The 22,990-nt window shown below is 39.5% G+C and overlaps 1 protein-coding gene across 5 annotated transcripts in view; it reads left to right on the forward strand.

The window, feature by feature from the left end:
• Window positions 1-22,990, forward strand: part of TAFA2 (TAFA chemokine like family member 2) — a 198,714-nt gene that overhangs the window by 137,783 nt on the left and 37,941 nt on the right. For all 5 annotated transcript variants that reach the window (XR_004408111.2, XR_004408112.2, XR_004408113.2 and 2 more), the window contains exon 2: window positions 1,711-1,817. Coding sequence is in view for 1 of the 5 variants with exons in the window: in XM_032999820.2 (XP_032855711.1) it covers window positions 1,712-1,817 (106 nt within the window). In the remaining 4 variants the exon portion in view is untranslated. The remainder of the gene's footprint in view (window positions 1-1,710; window positions 1,818-22,990) is intronic.

A 22,990-nucleotide genomic window follows, 5' to 3' on the forward strand; every position in this document is an offset into this window, starting at 1 on the left:
ACCTCCGCTGTGATTATTAATCATTCAGGCTTTCAGGGGCACATCCACCATCCTAGATATAGCACTTGCTTACTCCTCTGTCTTTATCCCTGATAAATGTGGTGTCTGAACCTCTGGGAAACACAGTGTAGATGTGACTTCTCTCAAGGGATGCTGAGTTCTGTTTGCTCTGAATTCAAGGTTTAAAAGGGCTTGGTACACTCCTCAGTGGGTTCTTAATTTGAGTCGTAGTGTTTTGTTACATGCAGCCTGGTGTGGAAACTTACCTGGTGCTTAACAAGATCTCATCAGTCTCCTGGAGAGCCAAGATGGGCAGTTTTGGGGGAAGTGGTCTGGTTACAAGTCTGGAAATCATGAGTGGAGTTGTGGGGTGTGTACGTCTTATCAGCACGTGGTGTTCTGTTATAAAACAATTTGCTCAGAGGAAAGGAATTGCTTTGAGGAATGGGAAGAGATTTGGGACTTTGAACAGGCTATAGGGTAATTCTGTATTACAGCAGTCTACCTTTCACAGAGCTGTGGTTGCCCAAGATTGTGTTGTACATGAACAGAGCAAGAGAGTGGCTTTTAAATTCCCTTGGGCTTCTTATGAACATAATAGGAGATAAATGTGCAACCATACTGAAGCAATGCTGTTTATCTGATCAGAAAGTCATCCTAGTTCCAGGCATTACAAAATAGCAATAATTTTGTTCAAGTGAACAAATTTGCAGCTTTTCTAGTATAAGTGATATGAAATAGGCATCATCATTCTATTGACCTATCAGCACAAACATGACCATTGTGCATAGCTGTTTCTTAGCCAGCTTCATAGGGCTTTTCTACAGAGAATGAAAAGTAAGAGAAGTATTCATTACTATACTTTGTCACTCTCTGCACAACTGTAATCTTTAAGCCACTAGAGCCTATAGTTCCTGAAATTGTCTTTCTGGCAGATGGAGGGGTATTTTGTCTTTGGAGGAGGTTACTGAGAAATAAGTCATGTGTTTACCACATGCTTGAACCACCATGGTGTCTTGCTGTCACAGTGAAAACATCACTGAGCAAGATGAGGGTAGCTGTGTGCAGTTTTCCTTGGTGCAGTAAATAAAATCTTTTCATTACCCAAAGATAGACAGGAGAGAGACTAGTGAATCTGCCTGGCTTGAGTCCATGTTTCCAAACCACTCATGTCTTCCTAACAGAATTTCTGTATGGGAGGTTTGGTACATGTGCTGGAGGTCTATTCAAGTCTTTTACTGCCTTATGGCTCATGGGCACAATCGGAAAAGAGTTGCAGTCCCAAGAGCTAAAACCTCCATTACTCTGTCTAAGAGAATTACATTGACCATGACTGGCCACAAACACACTAGTGGAACTTCTCTGTTCATCAGAACCTGCTGCATAGCTTCATGGATTCATCCTTCTTGCCAGCTTTGGAGTCTGCTGTGGTTATGAACGCCGCTTGTGCCTTGAGAGGAATGTGATGAGTGGAGGTGTTGAATTCTCCTGATACTGACCAGGGTGGAGGAACACTAGGTGGACCAGGGAGGGAGGTTATACTGACGCTCTATATGATGTACCTCATTTAGAGCCAAGCAGAATTTAAGCTTTAAGGGTTGTCAGCCAGTCACTTATAAAAACTTCTTGAATTCTCCTTAAATAAAGATAAAAAATGTTTTTTAGAGAAGCCTTAAGATAAATACTTATTTTGTGTATTTTTGTTTTCAGGATGAATAAGAGATACTTACAGAAAGCAACGAAAGGAAAACTGCTAATAATAATATTTGTTGTAACACTGTGGGGGAAATTAGCATCTGGGGCAAATCATCATAAAGGTAAGAAACTCTGTTCTGTTCTATTATGATGCTATATCTGTCACCTCTGTCAACAAATTCAGAAATGCCCAGTATATGTGATCTTTCTTCCTTATGCCTATTTGTGTCTCCTGGTATTGGTCCACTAATCAGTGCCAAAGGAGGAGAGTTTTCAGTAAATAGACTTTTATTAATTTCTTGAGAATTTAAGTATTTCATTCCCATTTTCATAATTCTCTAATTTTAGGTCATTTTTTAATGATAGTACAGTTGAAAAAATGGTAAAAAAAGATAGTCAAGTAACAACATCAAATAACGAGTACTGATTGTCTCATAAAAATAGATATATCAGGTAGCACATATGTGTGCTACAAATGGATTCTCGGAATGAACCTTAGAAAGAAATAATTTTTAGTAACTGTGTGCTGCTACTGTGTGCTCTTATCTGTCAAGGCTAACTTAACTGCTAATGTGTGCTGAATGTGATTATTTCATCACCAAAAAAAGACCGTTGTTTTGCAGTGTTGTCTGTCTTCTATGCTTCATTCCTAACACCAGACCAGGAACTTTAGTAGCTTGTGACAATGTGAATTTATTTCCTCTTGGTCATTCCAGCCCTTAAAATGTATACACACAAGCAGAAGCTGTGATGTTTTATTGAAGCTTGTAAAAAGGTCCCTGTTTTGTGTGTGTGTTTTTGTAAACCCCTAACGCAAAGAACAAGCTCTCTAGATTCATGTACTGATATCTTCTTATAGGCTAATATAATTTGAAATGTGATCTGCAGTATAATACGATTTTGGAGTCCACTTCTCAACTTCATATAGTGTCTGTTGGCTGTTTATCTGCTTATTCAAGATCAGAATAATCTCTAACAACTTGGATAAAGTAAGGGTGGGACATGAACATTGGTGAGAGCTACAGAGTTAAATACTGGAGAAAGATTCCAATAACACCAGTCAGTTCATCTCTCGATAGTCATGTACATTTTATTATGTTCCCTCTGATGATAAGATTTCATGAGCAGGTATTTTATATAACTAGCTGCTAGATATTTTTCTGCTCTGTGAAGATACCTTTCTTCAAAATACCTCACTGATTAAGGACTTCAGGATGCAGAGGCACTTTCTGCAAAGTCTTTTGTGAGTTGAAATTTGGCTGCAGACAAAACAGATTCTGATGTGGTCCTGCAGGCCACCAAAGATGGGCATCATGCCAGATAGGAACCCTGCTGACACCTTTTGCTTAGCCTTTGTTTCCCCTTCGAACCAGAATATGATTTGTGCTGTGGTTTACCAGTTTAGACTATTGGAAAAGAGCCAAGATATTCTAGCCTGGATTCAGAATTCTTTTGTTTTTGAGTATATTTCTTTAAAAATCAGAAAGCCTGTCTCCAGATCATTTTGATTCCATCCATGAAAGCTGGTCAAGATGTGTTTGCCTCCATCCAAATCAACCTTTGCCAAAGTATGCTTACTACAGTTTCTGAAAAAAATTATGAGTAAAACCTGTCACCAGGTATTTTATGGAAACAAATTATAATCCTAAGGACTTCCTGGGGAATTAGGGCTTCATAACTGAGAATCAAATGATCCCCCACCAATTTTAGCTTTCCAGATATATTCATGCAAGAGAAATCCCAGTAGAGCTATACCATTAATTATCTGGAGAGTATGTGACATTTGAGGCCCAGCCTTAGAGCAGAAACAACTTGAGAAATATTGAATTTGATGGTTTTAGATTGAAAAAAAAAAAAAAAAAAAAAGCGTGTGAGCCCCCTGCAAAATCAGGTTATTAGCTGTAGGGATTTCTTTACATTCCTGCAAGTTAACAAAAAGCTTTGGTTCTTTTTCTTTAAGTTGTAACTTTTCACCCCTTTAGCAAAATATATGAAGTTTTACAGGGAACAATAATAAGGAGCAGCATGACTTGAGTGTTTAATATAGAAAAGCAACTACTTGTGCATGTTCAGGTTTTTGTGGAAGAAAAAATATTCAGAAGGATTTTTGTTTGTGGATTTAGTAGATCTGTAAATCATCTGCACTCACTGTATATAGGGGGTTATTTTAAAAAGTACAAATCAGAATTACACAGCTCAGCTGCCACTGATTTCCAAAGAAACTAGGAGTTTAACTTCCCATTGTGTCAGAGAAAATCTTCCCCCTACTCTAATAGCAGAAATGAAGCTAAGGTGCAGTCAATACACTGTTCACCTTTTCATGGAGTTTCCAGATACTGAGAAATATGCGATTTTTTTTGGTGATAATTATCTCTAGCATCATTAATCTTCATTTACAGAAGTCCTCGCTAAGCTATTAACATGACAAACCCTCATGACTTTGAAGAAGCCCTTACAATTTCAAAGATCAATAATCTACATTTTTAAAAATTTTTACTTTCCTATTGAATTAGTCATATTATGCATCAGTTGCACCAACTCTTTAACCCATCTCTTTATCTGAAGGCTATTGTAAAAGAAAAGAAAAAGAAGAAAAGTTCATCAGTGTATAAAATTGTTTAATGAGCGTTTTGCTCTCCAGACAGACTTCAGCAGGAATATAAACAGCTGACTCTGACAGGCTGTCTCTAGGCTTGTTGCATTTATTTCAAGGATGTGGCACAAATGAGAAATCCCAAGTCAGCAGCGAGAAAAATAGAGGCCAAGGCAGGGCATTGAGATCCAGTTGAGCAACCACCAAGGCTACAAACTGGGATTTCAGATTATAGTTTTTCAGTGTCAGGTGTGTGGGTTCCAAGTACATCCTTCTTTCTATTGAAAGACTGCTTTGAAGACAATTCTGGTCCCTTTATCTTAGCTGATTGTTAAAGTTTCATCAGTCTGGACAGAAAGTCCAAGAGCTAAAAGAGATATACACGCTGTTAAAACAGAAATCTCACTTTTTTGTTACACACAGAATGATGAGTTCTCCTGCATAGTTCCTGGGTGTGCACATACTTACATTCCATTTATCCTGTCTTCTGGAAAGAAACAGGAGCTCTACCTTTTCTTTCACATTTTGCTGGGGACCCTGATACTATGGTAATGTGTGCCTTACCTGAGCACATGCAGCTGTGAATGAGCCCAAAGTACCAGATCCATTTGTGCTGCAGTAGCTATGTATGAGAATACAAAGTGTGGGATATCAATCTCCAAAAGGACGTTGTCAAGGTTATGAGTCTAAAAACTGATATAGCTTGAGGGTGGCTGAAAGAAATCCATAAGGTTATTCTAAGATTGATCCTGATCCTCCTACTCATTGCTAGCCCTTGGAAAACAAATAAACCTGTGCAAACATATAGTGTTCACTGACAGATATGGCAGGCAGGCGTCAGTTCAGCATCACTGCCTGTTTGCTATTTCTGTCACAGAGAACATGAATCCATTTGGTGACCATTGTACTACAGTCCATGTTTAAGGTTTCAACTGTTGGACTGGTCCTTTTAAGAAAGCCCCTTACAAGCACTTCTTTGTAGACAAAAGGCTGCCATGAGACACAGTTTTTACCCTAAAACTGAAAACTCTTTCAAAATTTGGATTTCTTTGAGCTGGTTGTGATTACTAAGTCTTTTTACATTGATAACACAGTAAGGTAATCTAAATAAATTATGGGTGCTTTTGAACTGAGGATAGTTTAATATTGCTCAAAATACAAACCAATAAACTTTAGATTAAATTTTAAATCCCTGAACAAAATAAAAAGCTACCTTAAATAAGGCTAATGATGAATGTTTTCTTGCTGGAAGGAATTTGTTATGGAACCAGAAAACAATCCAGGTAGATAAAGTCATTGAAGTATTTTTGGACTTAATAGATGAAAAGGCATGATAATTTATTTTCATTTAAAATATTTCCCTCAGAAACTGAACTTATTCATCTGATGCCATTAGTTAAAATAAGCTAAACTTTTTATCATTTGTGATGCAGAATTGCTGCTCCTACTTGTCTCTGACTTCGCACCTGTTAGAACTCTGAGAGAATGTCTCACTGTTCACAAGGAGAAAATGAATCTTGGTTTCTCCTTGCAGAGGTGTAGTTATTCTGAAGCCCAGCTGAATGAAGAAGCCACTGAGCTGCTAAAGCTGCTGGTTAGGTTACCATTCCTCGGTCAGTCTGCCTTTCTCAGCAGCCTTCCTGGGGCAGAAACACATCTGGCACCATTGTTGTGATGTAGGATGCAGCCTGTGCCACATGTGTGCCTGGAATTTGTGAACAGGTGTGACTATGAGAAGCAAGAAACCCAGTTGTAGCAGTGGCATGCTTTCAGGTGGTACTGATGTGTTTACATCCATGGCTGGATTTTCATTAGCAGGTCATCCTCTTCCCTGTTCACCAGGTCTCTTATTTTGTGAAAAGAATACAAATAAAATGTGCAGGACAGTCCTGGAAAGCCTAAGGAACTGTCTGAAGATTTTAAGTCTTTGTGGAACTGAATTAGAAATGCAGCTTAATTGTAATCATTGACCCCCAATATCTTATTTTCTTCGCATAACTCATCATTTCTGTTTGCACTGGAAGAACTTTAAAGTCTTATGTCTAGATTTGTCAGGTTTTCTATCAGTAAAATGAACCAAAAGGTGGACAGGTCTGAACAGGGCTCCATATAGTCTAACATACATCTGACGTGTGTATCTTTGAGAATTTAAACTTTTTTTAGGGGAAGAAATCTCACAGTAATGAACAAATTTAATAAAATGGGATACTATAGTTCAGTATGGGCAGTAGTATGCCTGGTTGTGGAGAGTCAGTGGAAGGACTGGTAGCCCTTGCAGACAGACGGGGAGGTGTAAGTTTGTTCTCTTGGCTTCTGGCATTCACCGGGGCTGTCTTAGCAAGTGCAGTGATGCTAATGCTGCACTGAATCAGCATGTGACAGGCTCCTGGCTCTGCCTGACCCCTGGGCTGTGGAACTGATTTATTCTGAGAAGAGATAATATAGCACTTTGTTAAAAGCTATGGTAATGGCCTGTGTGCATTGCCTCAATGCCCTTATGCCTATTTCATGCACAAGGGGTGAAATCCACTGGTGAGTTAAAACAGCTGTTTAGATGGCTGAGTAGGTGATTTATGTCATATTTGTGGTTCTTGTGTATCGCTAGGGCAGCGTGAGGGACTTGAAGCACTCTGGTGAGTCCTGTGCAATGCTTTCCAAACTCTTAGTGTTACGAATTGTACCTTAAAGATACTGTTGATCGTCTGATCCTTGCAACAGATTTTCACCTAGCCACATTTTGCCTTACAGTTATCCACTGACTGATACACATCTAATTACCTACCTAGTAACTCTATTGCTATACATGTGACTCCATGTTCAGATGTTAGTATATAAAGTCCTGTACTGGCTTGCACTCCCTGGACTCCCAGGACAAAACTTTATTATCAGGAGTATTGTATGTTATAGACATGGGTAAATGTGCCTTTAAGCTTACTAAAGGTGATGCCTAACTGGAGATGCTTCTGAGCGCCAATGATTAGTTCTGCTTATTTGTCTTCTTGATTTGCTGATTGCTGTATGTTTAAATCTGAAGCAGCAGAGCAGAAGACAATGTTTTTCTTGTGCTGACTGCTTGCTATAGACCAAATGAAACTGTCTTGAGTGGGCTGAGAGAAAGCCTCCAGAGCAAGTGGGTGGTCAGGTAGGAAAGGAGAGAGGCTAGCTTGCAGGAGGCCTACACCAGGAGCAAGGACTGGGGGACAGCTGAGAAAACTGAGCTAGCCTTTTGGGGTGATGGAAAGAAAGGGACTTAATAAATCAGATATGACTATGTTGGGTTCTGGTCTGAGGGCAGACTTAGAAGGAGGAATCCATTCCACAAAGGGCAGATTTTTTTATAAATTCTTTTATTTCTGTTCAACTTTACTCAGCACCACTGAAGTTTTCTCTGTTTCATAATATGTTCGTGTCTAGTCTTTCATAATGACTTTGAATTAGTAGTCATGCTGAAGTTGTAGGGTGCTCTATAGGAAAAGGATCCATCACAGACTTCTGATTGCATTTTCTATGAAAAATCACACCAAAGTTCTTGAATGTTATATCAGCTGGAACAGTGCACAATATATGTAACTGGTTCTACTACTAGGAATCACACTGGATGTTACAGTCATTCAGAAAGGATGTACCAGCGCCTTATTCTGGTGTTTTGTTATTAAAAACCTGTACGGTCTTAATACAGACAACAATGTTTGAAATCTTGGATAGATCTCTACAACACATTGCAACTAATTAATGCTGTCTAGTTTATTCAGGAAAATTAGGGGGTTGCCTATCATTTTGTTGCTTAAGATTTACATTCCTAGCATTTAGAGTTTCAATGTCTAGATAAGAATAGCCCTAACTGTTACATGGGAGACCTCTGAAATGTTCAGACCTTTGTCTTTCTGTAGAAGTGCCTTCACCATGAAGTTATAGTGTGAATGTATCTTTGTCCTTTCTGTTGAGGATTTTATAGTGTTTAGAAGGCAGCATTCATAATGCCGAAATAAAGGGTGTTTGTATTCAATTTTAAAAGCACTAAGTACCCTTAGTGTAGAGGTCAGAAACCAGATAAAAGGCATCCCTCCTTCCCCCTACGTAGCCACTAGATAGCCACATGCTCCCTCTTGTTCTTCCTTCCCGAAGGAGTCCTATTGGAGGTAATAGCATTCTTTGGGGACATACGTGGTTTGAACCTCTGAGCTGAAGAGGGCACCAAACGCAGATCTCCAAGTTCCATGATACAGGCTCTGATATAAAGGGTAAGCAGCAGCAGTACCATTTTTTCCTCAGTTTGCAGTTTTTTTGAAGTGCCTGTACCACAACATTGAGTGAGGGATCTGACCCTGTAGGTAAATTATATGTGTTCAACATGCACCTTCTGGATGTGTGGGTCTCTCAAAGATGCCAGAGTTCTGCACATTACCAGGTTCTTTACTGGAATTAGGTAGGAGAAAACTGCCTAATATTTAGATGGGGGAAGTTGCATGCTGAGATATGTGTGTGAATGCCTTAGGAGCTACCAGGTGAGGCTGGAAGATGTTAGTAGGGTCTGTCAAAATATTAGATGGAGGCATCCACTATTGTTGATCTGTCAGTCCTGCTTCATCTAACTCTTTTGTCATATTTACCAAATGTCTCAAACATGGATAATCTTATCTTTTGTGCAAGTTTGTCCCAGAGATAGATTCTCTTAAATGAGAATGGTTTGTGTGCAGCTCTCACTAACTTAATTCCAAGTGTAATTAATATTTAAATATAGAAACAAAGGAAGATGATAGTTAGCAGACATGGGGAAGAAAGATATTAGATGTTCTTATCTAGCTTGCTCATTAATTGAACGTTTTGGTTATATCAGGATCAGTACCTGATCCCCAAATTGCCATTTTCTTGAAGATAAAATAGAACAGTCAGTCAAACACTTTCATATCAGTATCTGTCACTGCAATCTAAAATGCTAATACAGTATCTCTTAGAATTCAGTAGATAACATTCCTTGGCCTTCTGCCATGGTATTAAACAAAGTAAATTTTTCTGATTGCCAAGATGCCAATAGTTCTGGTGGTTCACTGAGACATGGATCCAGAAATCATGGCAATAAACAGAGTTATGCCTATTTCTTCTCTGTGCTGCCAGCTCCATCACAGCAAATAGCTGCCTTCATTTTTGTCTTCATTCCCACCCCCAAGTTGGTGATGAAACTTGGCTGTCCTTGAGGCAGCCATGTAGAGTTGCAATGAGATACCATGCATTTTCCCTTATCCTGATCACTTAAAAATATTTCTGTTTCTATTTGGCAAGTATTATGGATTCTCGATGTTTTGCTAAGACAAATGAAAGGGAAATGCTTATCAGTTCATTATTTTTGGCCTGATCTTGTAAATCCAATGTCAAATTCTTATTAATTTCCCATGAGTGAGTACCCAGGATATTTTCCTTAAATACCTTCCTATTCTGTGTTGCAGTGGAAAGTTGATTGCACAAGAGATTATATTCTTGTAAAAGTTACATAGTTGATTTTAGAGTTAGAAGTCCAAAACTTGTTAACATTTTTAGCCCTTTCATTTATTAGTAGTGTTATCTTCCCTTGGATAACTGGCCCACCAATTGGCTGGGTTTTTTTTTGCTAATTTCTGTTTTGGAAGATTAAGCCCTCCTTTGCTTTTTTGTTAGGAAAATATTGTAAGATGTTAGGACTGAAAAACCACTGATAGTATGCTTCCCCTGCTGTTACTTTTTTCTATCATGAGTAAATGTTGCCATTTCCCTAATACTGAAATCAGATCTACTTTTCCAGTTTCATATTCTTGTTTCCAAATGAGTCATGTTGATTTGTTATGTATGCTAAGTAATGCATTCTGTTAGATTCCTTCATCCTTATACCTAGGAAAACAAAGTGCTCACATTTGCATGCCACAATTTTGAGTAAACCCATAAAAATAATATGAAAGAAATTGTTAGCCCCCCTAGATAATCCTCTTTATTCAATTAGTCTTGGTTTAATAGTACCACTCTTGGATATGTTAATCAGAATTTTCCTTGTTATTTCATTAACTCATTAAGTGCTCAATTAACATAGCATATAGTAGTATATTTTTGCTAGCATTTTTGGATTTAAAATATTATTTCTGGGCTTACAGTTACATTCCAAATTTTTCATTTTGCCTAAATGTCTATCATGTCATAGATAATGTCTTAAATAAACTCTCCCTTAGAGTAGAAAAGGAAAACAATGGATATTAGATGCAGTTGTTTTCAGGAAGGAAGAGAAGGACTGTTTAGTGACCTGGCGACTTCTATCATACACCATGAAGCAGGATGCTATGCCACAGTGAGCTGATGGGGTTGCTGCTGCTGCCTGTGCCCACTCATCAGACCCTTCTCCCTTTCTGGAAACAGTTTTACTCAATGACTGTATCGGCTACACTGTCTTTAAAGAGGATCCTTCCAGTATAGACAGGTACTACTGGAGTCATAAATGGGAAAATTATTACAGAATTTTAATGGTAAATATCAGAGTGTGTTTATACAAATAAAACCTTTTGAGGAGAAGCCATTCTCTGCCTAGTTATGTAAATACTTAATGCTGATAACGAGATAACAAGAGATACTCTGAAAGTGTGAATCCCTATGTGCAGGAAAGATCTAAATGTGCCTTCTGGTTGAAGTATCCAGCCTTGGAATTTGGCATGCATTGTAGAGGAGCTGTGTTGGGGTCTTCTGACACGTTTGGACCTCAGATGGTAGGATTATCTTGAGGTATATTGGAAGGTCATGACTAGTACAAAGTTTATGTCCAAGACCCTGAAACCAGCTTTCTTTGGCAGAGAAACTAAGCAGATTTTTCACCACTGGTATGACAACTTGGTTTTTTCCTCTCTTTTTCCTCAGAGAAATGCTCATAAAATTTTATTAATGTCTGGGACTATCAATCAAGAATATAATTGAAAAGAAAGTGGGAAGAGTTTATAGTTTCCCTTACATTACGTTTTCTTCAAATTCAGCATGTTAAGATTGTGTCATTTTTATAGGTCAAATATAATGGGTCAATATCACATTATAATTAGACTCTGATCCTTTACAGTATCCTGTTATATAGAAATACTGTAATGGCAGGATTAGGGCCAATTCTATCTTAAAAGTCAAGATCTGGTATTAGGTATGGAGGCCATATATCCCAGTGCTGGTCTTAGGGATTTCTGCACTGCCCTTTAGGCTTTCCAGTATACATTCCATACATCCAACATACATACCTTCCATACATGCAGTGATGACTGTCCCATATATATATTCTGGTATCTAATACACACCCCATTATCCAGCTCAGAGGACTTTACATATTCAGGTTGGGAGGTTTCTGCTTGGAAAATGGCATCCCATCTGGGGATTATTTCTATAGCATTCAGGGGATATGTTAACCTAACTTTCATCTGCATTAATTTTCTGCTGATGATGTCTAAAGACTATGCCCTTCTCTCTTGATACTCTTCATTGAATTTACTCTATAGCACTGCTAAATGATTGCTTGTACAATGTCATATTTTAGAACAGCTGTTCTTTAGTCACACAAGTGCCAAGGAAATGTTCAGAAACAGTCAGCTATTCTGGGGAATAGCAGGAGAAAAATCCTTTATGTGTTTTGGGTTGCAATTTATAAAGTTTCTTTCTGAACAAAAATTTTTAGTTCTGTTCTTCGTGAGGCTGGGGGGGATTTGCCATTTTAAGACTCACTGGGGAAGTCTTACATTGAGTAGAGATTTAGAATCATAGAATCATTTAGGTTGGAAAAGACATTTAAGATCATTGAGTCCAAATGTAAAGGACTCGATGTAAATTTGTAAAAGGGTCTCATCTTTTCAGAAGATAAGGGAATTGATCTGAGCCTAAGCTGCACAAACCAACAGATCCAAAGCAGCAAAGCCTCTGTCTGTATGCATGCATATGTACATGCATATGCACGCAGAGATTTGAGAGACTTGAATGAAAGAGAAAAATGCAAGATCATCACTGATGAAATAGCTTACATGGACCATTTTAGCGTTTTTAAAATGCCTATAATTTATGGGAGCCTCACAAAATACTAGGTGCTTTTCAAACCTAACTGAAAACTCAAGGAATTTTCCACAACATCCAGTTTTAGGTATCTCTCCCCTAGGTGCTCTGAAACACCCTTCGAAGCTCATTCCTTTCACAAAATGGGAATTCAAGCTTTCAGTGCAGGTGTGAATAATTCCCTGAATTAATATACCAAAGAGTTTGCAACCTATTGGAAACCTTCTGGAACTTTTGGAAAGTCTCTTAGCAGGAGGCCTCAGTTTGGATATTGTTCTTTTATCTGCCTAATAAGTCTTCTCCTGTATCAGGGTCATAATGTCTGAATAAAACTGTAAAGGTCTTATTTTATTTCTACTGTTCAAATGGAGTCTTATGTTGCAGTTCAGAAAACAGTGAAATCTGATCTATGACAGCTTCATTTATATCTGCATATCTTTAAATGACATTCTGTTGTGTTAAAACTGTTGTAAGCCCTGGATTTGGCGTTTGCTCTGTTTCTCCTCGTTGAGCTAAAATACACAAAGTTGGGAAGAATTCTTGAAATTTGAAGAGAGATAAAACAGAAATTTTGACCTTCCCATTGAAGTGTGAAAGTACCATTTAACTGTGACCAAGAAAACTCCACTTCTCCACATAGATGGGAACAATGACATGGCATACTTACTGGAGAATGGAGGCTGGTTTGGGGGTTTAGATGACAGAAAGCGGGAAAATAATAAAAGAACAGTCTGCTTTGTGCAGCACTCTTTTACCAGGCTGAGCAAGAATTCTGTCTGTAGTGATGAGGAGGCTGAGGCAGGAGCTGCCAAGTCTGTCTTGTTCTTTTTTTCCCCATAGATTTGTATAACTCTTGTACTCAAATTGTTCTCAAGTAAATGCAGTAGACTTGGAATTCTTTTTGCAAAATACTTCTGGCTTCAATATCAAGTGTCCTTGAATGACTGAAGTATAATGCTCAATGTGTGGGTTATTCTGGGTGAATGCAGAGCTGCAGAAGGGATATGCCTGAGAAAACTGTTCTGTTAAGACCGACACAAATCTTGGGTACGTTGTGCCATTGTATTTTTAAGTGCAAGTTATTAGAATTGCTTCAGCTGAGTCTGTGCTCCAGGACCATGTGTGAGAGGAGGGCTAGGGCTCGTATGAGACTGACTGAGTTGATGGGAAGGTCAGAATTATTCTGGATCTAGAATTTGAACCCAAGACTATATATGTGTCTGATGAGAGGGGAGCAAGGGTGAAGCAGTTAAGCTTGTAATTTAATCTCAGTGAAAGGAATGAATCATAGAAAAGACTGAAATCATCATTAGATTCCTTCAGTGAGCTGGAAGACTAAAGAAAACCAAAGTTAAGTTTTAAAAAGATGACAGATAGCAGAAGGTATTGTACCTATGAACAACAAAATGAAAAGATTTTTTGAGTAAAATACTTATTTAGAACTTTTCTCAGTTTTGTTATGTTATGTAAATTTACTACTAGTAGAAAAAAAAAAGATTACTGATGCTAAACTTTCATCTAAAATGCATTGGCATGTGTCAGATTAACTGTGGAAATTTTGTGAAATGGAACCCAGAAGGTGTGCTAACTGTTAGATACCACAGAGTGGAAAGTAAATATATTTCCAGTGAGTGAATATTGAGAAAATAAGCATCTGGAAGAAATGGGAATTTTGGATTCTTAATTGCATCATTCACCTCAGAACATCTGCCAGAGTTATTAAGAGCAAATATAACGGTATCTGAGAGAAGATATAAGTTTAAATAAAGAAGGAAGAAGAGTAATACTGTGCCATCTTGTTACACTGCTGCATGCTGTGCATATGAAGGCTGTGTAAATCTTTCTTCTTTCAGTTTTGGTTCAAAAACACCTTAGGAGAATAAAAATACTGTTTCCATGCTTATATTTACCTTTTCAGAACATGGGAAAATTCAGAAAATCTCATTTACGATAAATAATCCATATTTTTGCATATTTTGTCCCTCATCATACCAATACATAGTATACTATCAAAGTGGGTTGCAGAACACAAAGGGAATCCTGCAGAGGTTATGTCCTGGTGTTGTGGTTTGAGCTAAAGACTGTCATTTGAGCTTGGAAGGCAACTGAGCACCATGCAGCTGCTCACTCCCCCCTTGCCTCCCAACATTGAGAAGGAGAAAATAAAGCAAAAGGATGGGGAATTGAGATAAGGACAGGGAGGGATGACTCACTCATTACAGTCACAGGAAAAGGCAGACTCATTAGGGGAAGCAAAAAACCCCCATAAATTTAATACAGACACTAACAATACCACCACCTAACAGACAGAGTAGGACAGTGAGAAGCATTACCACATCTTAAAAACACCTTCCCTCCACCCCTCCTTTCCTCCTGGGCTCAGCTTTGCTCCCAATTTCTCTACCTCTTTCCAACCCAGCGGTGCAGGGGGGGAAGGGGATGGGGGGGATGTGGTCAGTCCTGCCACTTCTTTCCCCTCAGGATGAGGGGAAACTCCTCACATTCTTCCCCTGTTCCAGCATAGTCCTGCTCTCACAGGAGACAGTCCTCCACAAAGTTTGTCTGACATGAGTCCCTCCCATGGGTTGCAGTGTTTCCCATGCTGCTTTGGCATGAGTCGCCTTTGCATGTTGCAGTCTTCCCAACACTGAACAACAACAGTGGGGGCAGCTTCTTCCCACAGAGTCCTGGCCTTCTTTAGGCTCAACCGCCTGCTTTAGTGTGGGGTCCTGCACAGGCTTCAGGTTGGCCTCTGCTCCACCGTAGATCTCCATGGGTGTCAGGGAGGCAGCCCTGCCCTCCCACCACAGGCTGCAGGGTGGGTCTGCACCAGCGCACCTTCCTTCCCTTCTCCTTTCTTCCACTGACCTTGGTGTTTGCACATATGTCCTCCTCACAACTCAAACTCCTCCTCCCAGGTTCCCCTTCCTAATTACATTATCACAGAGGTGCAGCCACCATCACTAATTGGCTTGACCCTGGCCAGAGGCGGGTCAGACTTGGTGCTGGGGCAAGCTTCATGAAACTTCTCACAGGGGGCCACTGCTGTAGCCCACTCTCCTGTTATCAAAAACCCCCACCACTCAGACAAAACCAGCACACCTAGAAACATCTGAGAAAAGAATTAACCCTTCATCCTACTTATGCCTCTCCTGTTTAGATGAGCACAAAGACTTCTTTACTCTTTGCTGTCACACCAGCCCTGGAAACTGCCCTTTGGGGATTGCAGAAGTGAAGTGCAGTCAGGCCCTCTGCCTAATGTTAAGGAAGAAGATGGGATGGGATGTAAACAGCTAAAAAGTGGGGAATCAGGAGGATCCCATTGTGCCAGTGCAAGGACAGTGCTCACCAGTTTTTATCTTATGCTTTTCTTGACTTTTCAGGTTTTGCCCTGCATCATTAGATATGCTTTCTGCTAAGTGATTTGAGAACAGTACATATTTCTCACCCTCCCTCTCTCACATTACTGTCATTACATTTTCCTGGGTTTACTCTGAAAAACAGCTTGTGTAGGGGAAAATGACTGAAGAAGAGAGCTTAGTTACCAGAGAAGGTTTAGGTATATTGTACTTAAAAAATCCAAAGTAAACCTACATATTAGAGAAAAAGAAAGAATTTTTAAACTGCTGTAATTTTAAATTAGAAAAAAAAAAAAAAATACCAGAAGGACCACTGAATATTATTGCCTGTGAAAATGCCATATTCTAGAACGGCTGTTCTTTAGTTATGGAAGTACCCCAAAAATGTTCAGAATTAATCAGCTATTTTTGGAAATAGCAAAATACAAAAAATATTTTAATTATTTTGGACTAAGACCTCCATTAATAGATTATCAACATTTTATGTTCATGTTGTAGGCATTTAGAACTTGAGGGCTTTTTGCTGAAAGTAAGAGCAAAACTAATTTAGAGTAGTCTGAATGGCATATGGATATCATGCTCTTATTTTTTGCAGTTCGTGTGGTTATTTCATCATATTTCAACATTTTACCATCATTATTATTTTTTCATCTTTCCGAAATAAACAGTGCTAGTGTGTTGGGTACTGTTGACAGTAAGTACTGAAAGTACTTTTAAAAATAATGAATTTGCTGAAGCAAATACCTTTCCCAAGTCTAGTTCTTGCTTCTATTTTCAAATATAATTTAGTCTAATGAGCATTTGTTGTGGTTTGAGCTCAAAGGCAACTGAGCACCACACATCTTCTCACTCCTCCCTTCTCTCCCAGCGATGAGAAGGGACAAATAAGCCAGGCTTGGGATTCGAGATAGGACCGAGAGGGGCAGATCACCCATTATGGTCACGGGCAAAAGGCAGACTTGTTAGAGGAAGGAAAAAAAGAACATACATTTATTACAGACACTGACAACAACACTTAACAGAGTAGGACAGTGAGAAGCATTGCCACATCTTGAGAACACCTTCCCCCAACCCCTCCCTTCTTCCTGGGCTCAGCTCTGCTCCTGATATCTGTACCTCCTCCCCTCAGCTGTGCAGGGGCAGGGAATGAGGGGTGCAGTCAGTGCTGCCACTTCTTCCATCTTTAGTGTGTGTGTGGGGAACTCCTGGAACTTCTTCCCCCTGCTCCATCATGGTCCCCTTCTCATAGGAGACAGTCCTCCAAAAACCCTCTTCGACGTGAGTCCCTCCCACGGGCCGCAGTTTCCCCACACTGCTCCGGTGTGGGACACCAACTTTCTCCAACTGGAGTCCCTCTCACAGGCAGCAGCCCTTCCCGAGCTGCTCCAGTGTGGGATGCCCCTGCATGCTGCAATCCTCCCAGTGCCCAACTACAACAGTGGGACTACCTTTTCCCACAAGATCCTGTCTGTCTTCGGGCACAGTCACCTTGGTCAGCCATGCAAAACACCTCACAGGCCATAAATCAGTGCCTTCTCCACCGTAGATCTTCATGGGTGGCGGGGGTGGCCGCCCTGCTGTCTCACCACAGGATACAGGGGGCTCTCTGCTCCGGCACACCTCCCCTCTCCTTTCTTCCTCTATTCCTCCACTGACCTTGGTGTTCACGCAGCTGCTGCAACTCCTCCTCACAAGTACAACTCCTTCTCACCAGGTCGCTTCTTAAATACATTATTGCAGAGGTGCAGCTCGGCCTCGGTGCAGAGGTGGAGCTGACTTGGAGCTGGGGGAGCTTCAAGAAGCTTCTCACAGGGAGCCACCCCTATAGCATCCTCCCCTTCTACCAAAAAAACCCACCACTCACTCAAACCCAGGACAGCATTTTTTAACCCAGTTATACAATAAATCCTGTGAAGAACTCATGTTTAAAACTATCACACAGTGATACAAGAGTGGTGTAAGGAAAAAAAAAAAGTAAAAAGTCCCGCTTATCAGACTGGACTTAGCTGCCAGAAGGGCTCTCCTAAAATCTGTTCTATAGTCCAAACAGATCTGTAGGAGCGATTATAAACTAATTTTCTCTTCTGCTGGGTGCTAGGAATACAACAGTCTACACTTAAGCAGCATTATGACCCACACTAAAAATATGAGAAAATGCCAAATTGTGGCTTAAACTATCAGAGAGATGGTAGGAGAGGAGCGTATAAAATATCACTTAATTTTTCATAACAGTGATCACTGGGGGGTAACAGTTTTGATAGTTTTTAATGAAGTTCTTATGCTTGGCACTTATTTTGTACTTTATTTATTTTATGGAAAAATCTTTTAGGTTCATGAATGGCAAAAATGAATAATTAAGAAGGAGATAGATGGGACACATGAGATTTCTTTCTTACAGACAACCTGCAGAAATATGTGGAAATGTTATTTTATAGCTATAGAGTGGGATTTATAAGCTTCAGACTATTTCTGTGTCCCTTTAATAAAGTACATTGTCTACAATGAAGAAATAAATCAGTGAAGTATTTAAATCCAGGAAGTCTGAGCCCTCTAAGTTTCTTTTTTTTTTTTTTTCTTTGAAGGAGGAAGTTCACTGTTTAAAGAGAGCTTTGAAAATCAGTGTAGATATGCTGCTACCATAACTAGTAATATTTTAAAAGCTCCTGACATAATAGCTAGGGGAGCATGTCCCTCAAATGTCCTTGTGCTTCTTCCTCTGACTTCAGTGTTATATTTGGACATGAATCATAGAATCATTGAGGTTGGAAAAGACCTTTAAGATCATTGAGTCCAACTGTTAACCTAACATTGCCAAGTCCACCACTAAACCATGTCCCTGAGCACCACAACTACACGTCTTTTAAATACCTCCAGAGATGGTGACTCAACCACTTCCTGGGGCAGCCTGTTCCAATGCTTGACAATCCTTTTGGTGAAGAAATTTTTCCTAATATCCAATCTAAACCTCCCCTGGCTCAACTTGAGGTCATTTTCTCTTGTCCTATTGCTTGCTACTTGGGAGAAGAGACAGACACCCACCTCGCTGCAACCCCCTTTCAGGTAGTTGTAAAGAGCAATAACATCTGCCGTGAGCCTCCTTTTCTCCAGGCTAAACAATCCCAGTTCCCTCAGCCACTCCTTGTAAGAATTCTGCTCTAGGTCCTTCACCAGCTTCATTGCCCTTCTTTGGCCACACTCCAGCTGCTGAGTCCTGGCAAATGTCTGAGATCTTAGAGGTCAGCTTTACAGTGGAGGATAAATCAGTGGATATATTTTAGCTTGGTTTAGTTACACACATATATTATCAGTCCTAGAGCAGACATAGTTGTAGAGCACTGACCTTCTGTTAGGGCTGTTACAGTATTGTGGTAATGTCAAATTCTCATGAGGGCAATCTCCCAAAAGAAATGACTAACCAGGGAACAAGTCATGTCTCTGCTGAAGTAGCTCTTTCCCTTAGGGAGGGATCTAATCTGGCACATTTAAAATTAAGGTATTACTACCTGGGGGTGCTTCTTTCTCTAGATCTGCATTGATTATACAGGGATTTCCAGTTCAGATTAAATGCCAAAGCTGTAGACATCCAATGTATGGTGACAAGTGTCTTTGCTTTTGTAGAGAACAGTGGAAACCCCACTTTCTTTATTATTATAATAAATGATGATATAAAGATTCAGAAAGTGAATAAATATGTCAAGATGCATCGCTGTGTTAAAGTTTTGGACCCTTCTACTTAGAGACACTTTCTTGTATGCCCCTGACTGTAGATGCATATGTATAATACTTGAAAAAAATAAACAGGAGCAAAACTGCAGCAAGTCTCTCCAGTTTTCAGGTTCAGACACTGCTTTACATTGCTTTTGGGGCTCTGAAAAATGCATGTAGTGCTGAAATTTGTTTTCTATTCATTCAGCTGACAATATATTAATGTAATACATGTGTTGCTAGATCTAGAAATGACTGTATGGGAAGGGCAATGTGGATGAACATGCCACTCCCTTGCAGAGGTGAGACAGATGATCAGAGATAATCAGCATCTGTATTATGCAGCATATTTACTAAAGTAAAAATCCAGATGAAGAGCAGTCACAAATCACAAATATCAGAGTAGTTGTGTGTGAAATAAAAGGAAATTCATGGTGTCCATGTTTACTTTTTTACTGTGGGTCTTATCCCTTATCAATTATAGGTGCCCGGTCACGTAATAAGTCATAGGCAATGCAGTACTTTCATGTAGAGAATTAGGTGTTAAAGCAAGGCTGTACAACTGAAGTCAGGAAAGGCTAGCTCACTCCGCTGCATCTTCAGTTTCAGATTTCCCCATCTTTTTATTTTGTTTTACAATGCTCTGCTAACTACAGCTGCACATGGAGGATGTGCACTAGGATTATTCTCAAGATTTACCTGAATTGTGAGCCCTATGAAGATAAAACTCCCACTAGATTTGTGTATGCGATCAGACAAGGTATCTCATGAATGGCATTTTGTCAAATCCTACAGTGTATCCCCTTGCTGTTCAGCTTTTAAGGTGGTGAATCGAAGGGGAAGGCAATTCTTGTTTTGTGACAGCCTTCCACATGCTATAGAAGATTACGCTTGGCTCCCTTCACAACATATCAGTGCCACGGACCTGGACAGTTATTTAATGCTCATCTATTTTTTCTGGTGTGCATTTTAGAACTAAAGCAGTAAAAATATTTGTCATGATAAGCCAGTGTATATAGTCCTAAGGAACTGTGGGTAGTTGGTTATTTCCCCATAACAATTTAATCTAACCTTGAAAAGAGGCACATCCCTATGGATGTTTGCAAATGGCCACTTGTCTGTTGTCATTTTTTACATGTAGTTAGGCTCTGGAAGACTCTGGAAGACACTGTACTACTCTGTATTGTACATGGCGTTCAGATTTGCACCTGGGACTTTTGCAAAAGAGTATATGCAAACTAGCCCATAGATAACAACTGCTTCTCAATCTGCCGATTTTTCAGTTATTTAAATAAAATTCACTCTTTGGAGTGATCTAAGGGTTGAAGTTTTGAGGTTCTAATGTGAGAAAAATCCTATGTTAAACTAGCAAAATGATCAAAGAATATGCATGGATGGTATCATTTTATATGCAGACAGTCATTTGCCTATATATTAAGTGCTTCCTTGCAAGTTCCTATTAGCAACATTTGATTAAAATTTGACCATTACATTTAAAAAATGTATTTATTTTTTTAATTTTCATTGCTCTCTGAGGGTCCACCCCTTCCACAGTGGTGAGGAAGATGTGAGAGCTGTGGACACTCTGGCATGAGTAATCTCTGGCACTGGTACAACACCTTGGAGGGTGCCTCATTGCCAGTGGCTGAGGGAGCATTGCTTCGACTCTTGTGGCTAAAGGATGGATCTGGGTAACATGGATGAGGAGGAGCTATGGGAGCTGGACTTGGTGAGGGGTGGGAAACTTGCCTTGAACAGCAGCCCCTTCACCACCCCAAGCCCTCACTTCAGGATCCCTTCAGACCTCTGCTGCTGAAAGGGTTTGCTTGGCTGGTCTGTATGTCTCCTGTTCAATGCAGGAGGCTTGACCAGTCTGGGGTAATGTAAAATTACTAATAATTTACTTACATGCTGCTCCAGGTGTGCTTTTTATGGTCCCAGAAAGCTCGTGTCCAAGAGCTGCCCCGTGAGCTCTGCTGCGCTCTGTACTTGCATCTGAGCAGTGGTCAAGATACACAAGGTGCCTGGCTTATTTCATGGATGGACAGTAACGAGAAGGGATCATAAGCTGGCCTGGCCTGGCCTCTCGCATCCCTGGATGTGCTGTATGAGCTTATATAGATATACAGAGTAAAATGCCAAGCATGAAGTCATGTCCTCATTCTCCAAAGAAGTCCTTGAATAATTATGATTTTTTTTTCACCTGTGTCTTGGTTTTTAATAGGTTTCTCTTGAAGGTGTAAATTACTTCAGATGCTTTCCTTACCTGACAGTTTCTACAAAGCAGGCTTCTGGAGTTTTGGGAACTGTGATATTTTTGCAGCTTCTGGCTTTGGATAGCAAAAAAAGTGGTGCATATGTTTTCTATCAACAACTTCTATTAACCAGAGTTCCTTCAGAAACAAGTGCCAGAGAGTCTGCTAGGAGCATCTTAAAAGATACCTTTTCAGCAAGAAGAGATATCTGAACGTATTATCTTCTGGGAATCCTTGAGCAAAAATACTCTTGATTGCACAGCTCTGAATGGTTCTTCTGGCAGTTTCTCCTCTTTTATTTTGCTTGTTGAAATGTGCTTTCTTTTCTTCTGTCTTGAAGAATAGCCAGCCCCTTCCCAGGCCATCCGGTTTCAATTCATAGACTCTGTCTAGATACTTATTGATTCATCATGCCCATGGCTTAGAGACCTGCTATTTATATAGAATCAATAAAGTAGTGGGAAGGCTGTAGCAGGGGAGATCACACTAAAAGAGGGGATTTCACAGGACTAGACATGTGCCTTGTTAGCAGCTTTTTTTTCTAAGGGCCCCAGTTAAGTTCCTCCCCTGACTCTGCACTTCAAAGAGCTTGCCCGGGGCTCTACAGAATCAAGCTGAAACTTAAAATTAAGATCTTTCTTTCAGATTGTGAACTGTGTGCTGGGACATCCTATGGAGTTTCTCTTAACACGTGTAGGGGAGTCTGAAGCACTGTGGGAAAGTCCTAGAAGGCAGGCGTGGAAAAGGAAAGATAAAAATAAAAAAGTTATGTAGTTTTCAGAAAGGTGAGTATGCAGATATGTGCCTGCAGTTTGAGAGAGGAATATTTCAAGGTATATTTGATAATTTGGTTTAATTGACAGATTAGTAAAAATGCATTAAAGACCTGAAAAATGGAATGGTATGTATTATAAAAATGCTACAGAATTAAAGAAACTTTAAATTAGTACAGAGATAACATTCTATCCAGTCATGAAAATAGATAGGGTAAAGCAAAACAAAACCAAAATGAACCTGAAAATAAAATAATTGATACACACCAACTAAAAATTGACACACACCAACTAAAAATCTACCTGTAAAAAAACTCTAGTCAACCAGCCAAGTAAGCAAGCAAACAAAAATCTTGGAGAGTTTTTAAATGTGGAATTTAAAAAATTAAATGTTTTTTATAAATAAATTATGTTAAATTTCATCATATATTTAGGTGATGAATGTACACATACATATGAATGTAAAAAAGTATTTTAAAAATCTTATGGTATATTTTTCTTTAATATCCTTTCTAGATGAATGAGTGCACAGAGATACATAACTGCTTTTCTGTATAGAAGAGTGATATAGATTGACTC

This window comes from Tyto alba, unplaced genomic scaffold, assembly GCF_018691265.1.
Source record: "Tyto alba isolate M040663 unplaced genomic scaffold, T.alba_DEE_v4.0 Super-Scaffold_2, whole genome shotgun sequence".
NCBI lineage: Eukaryota > Metazoa > Chordata > Aves > Strigiformes > Tytonidae > Tyto > Tyto alba.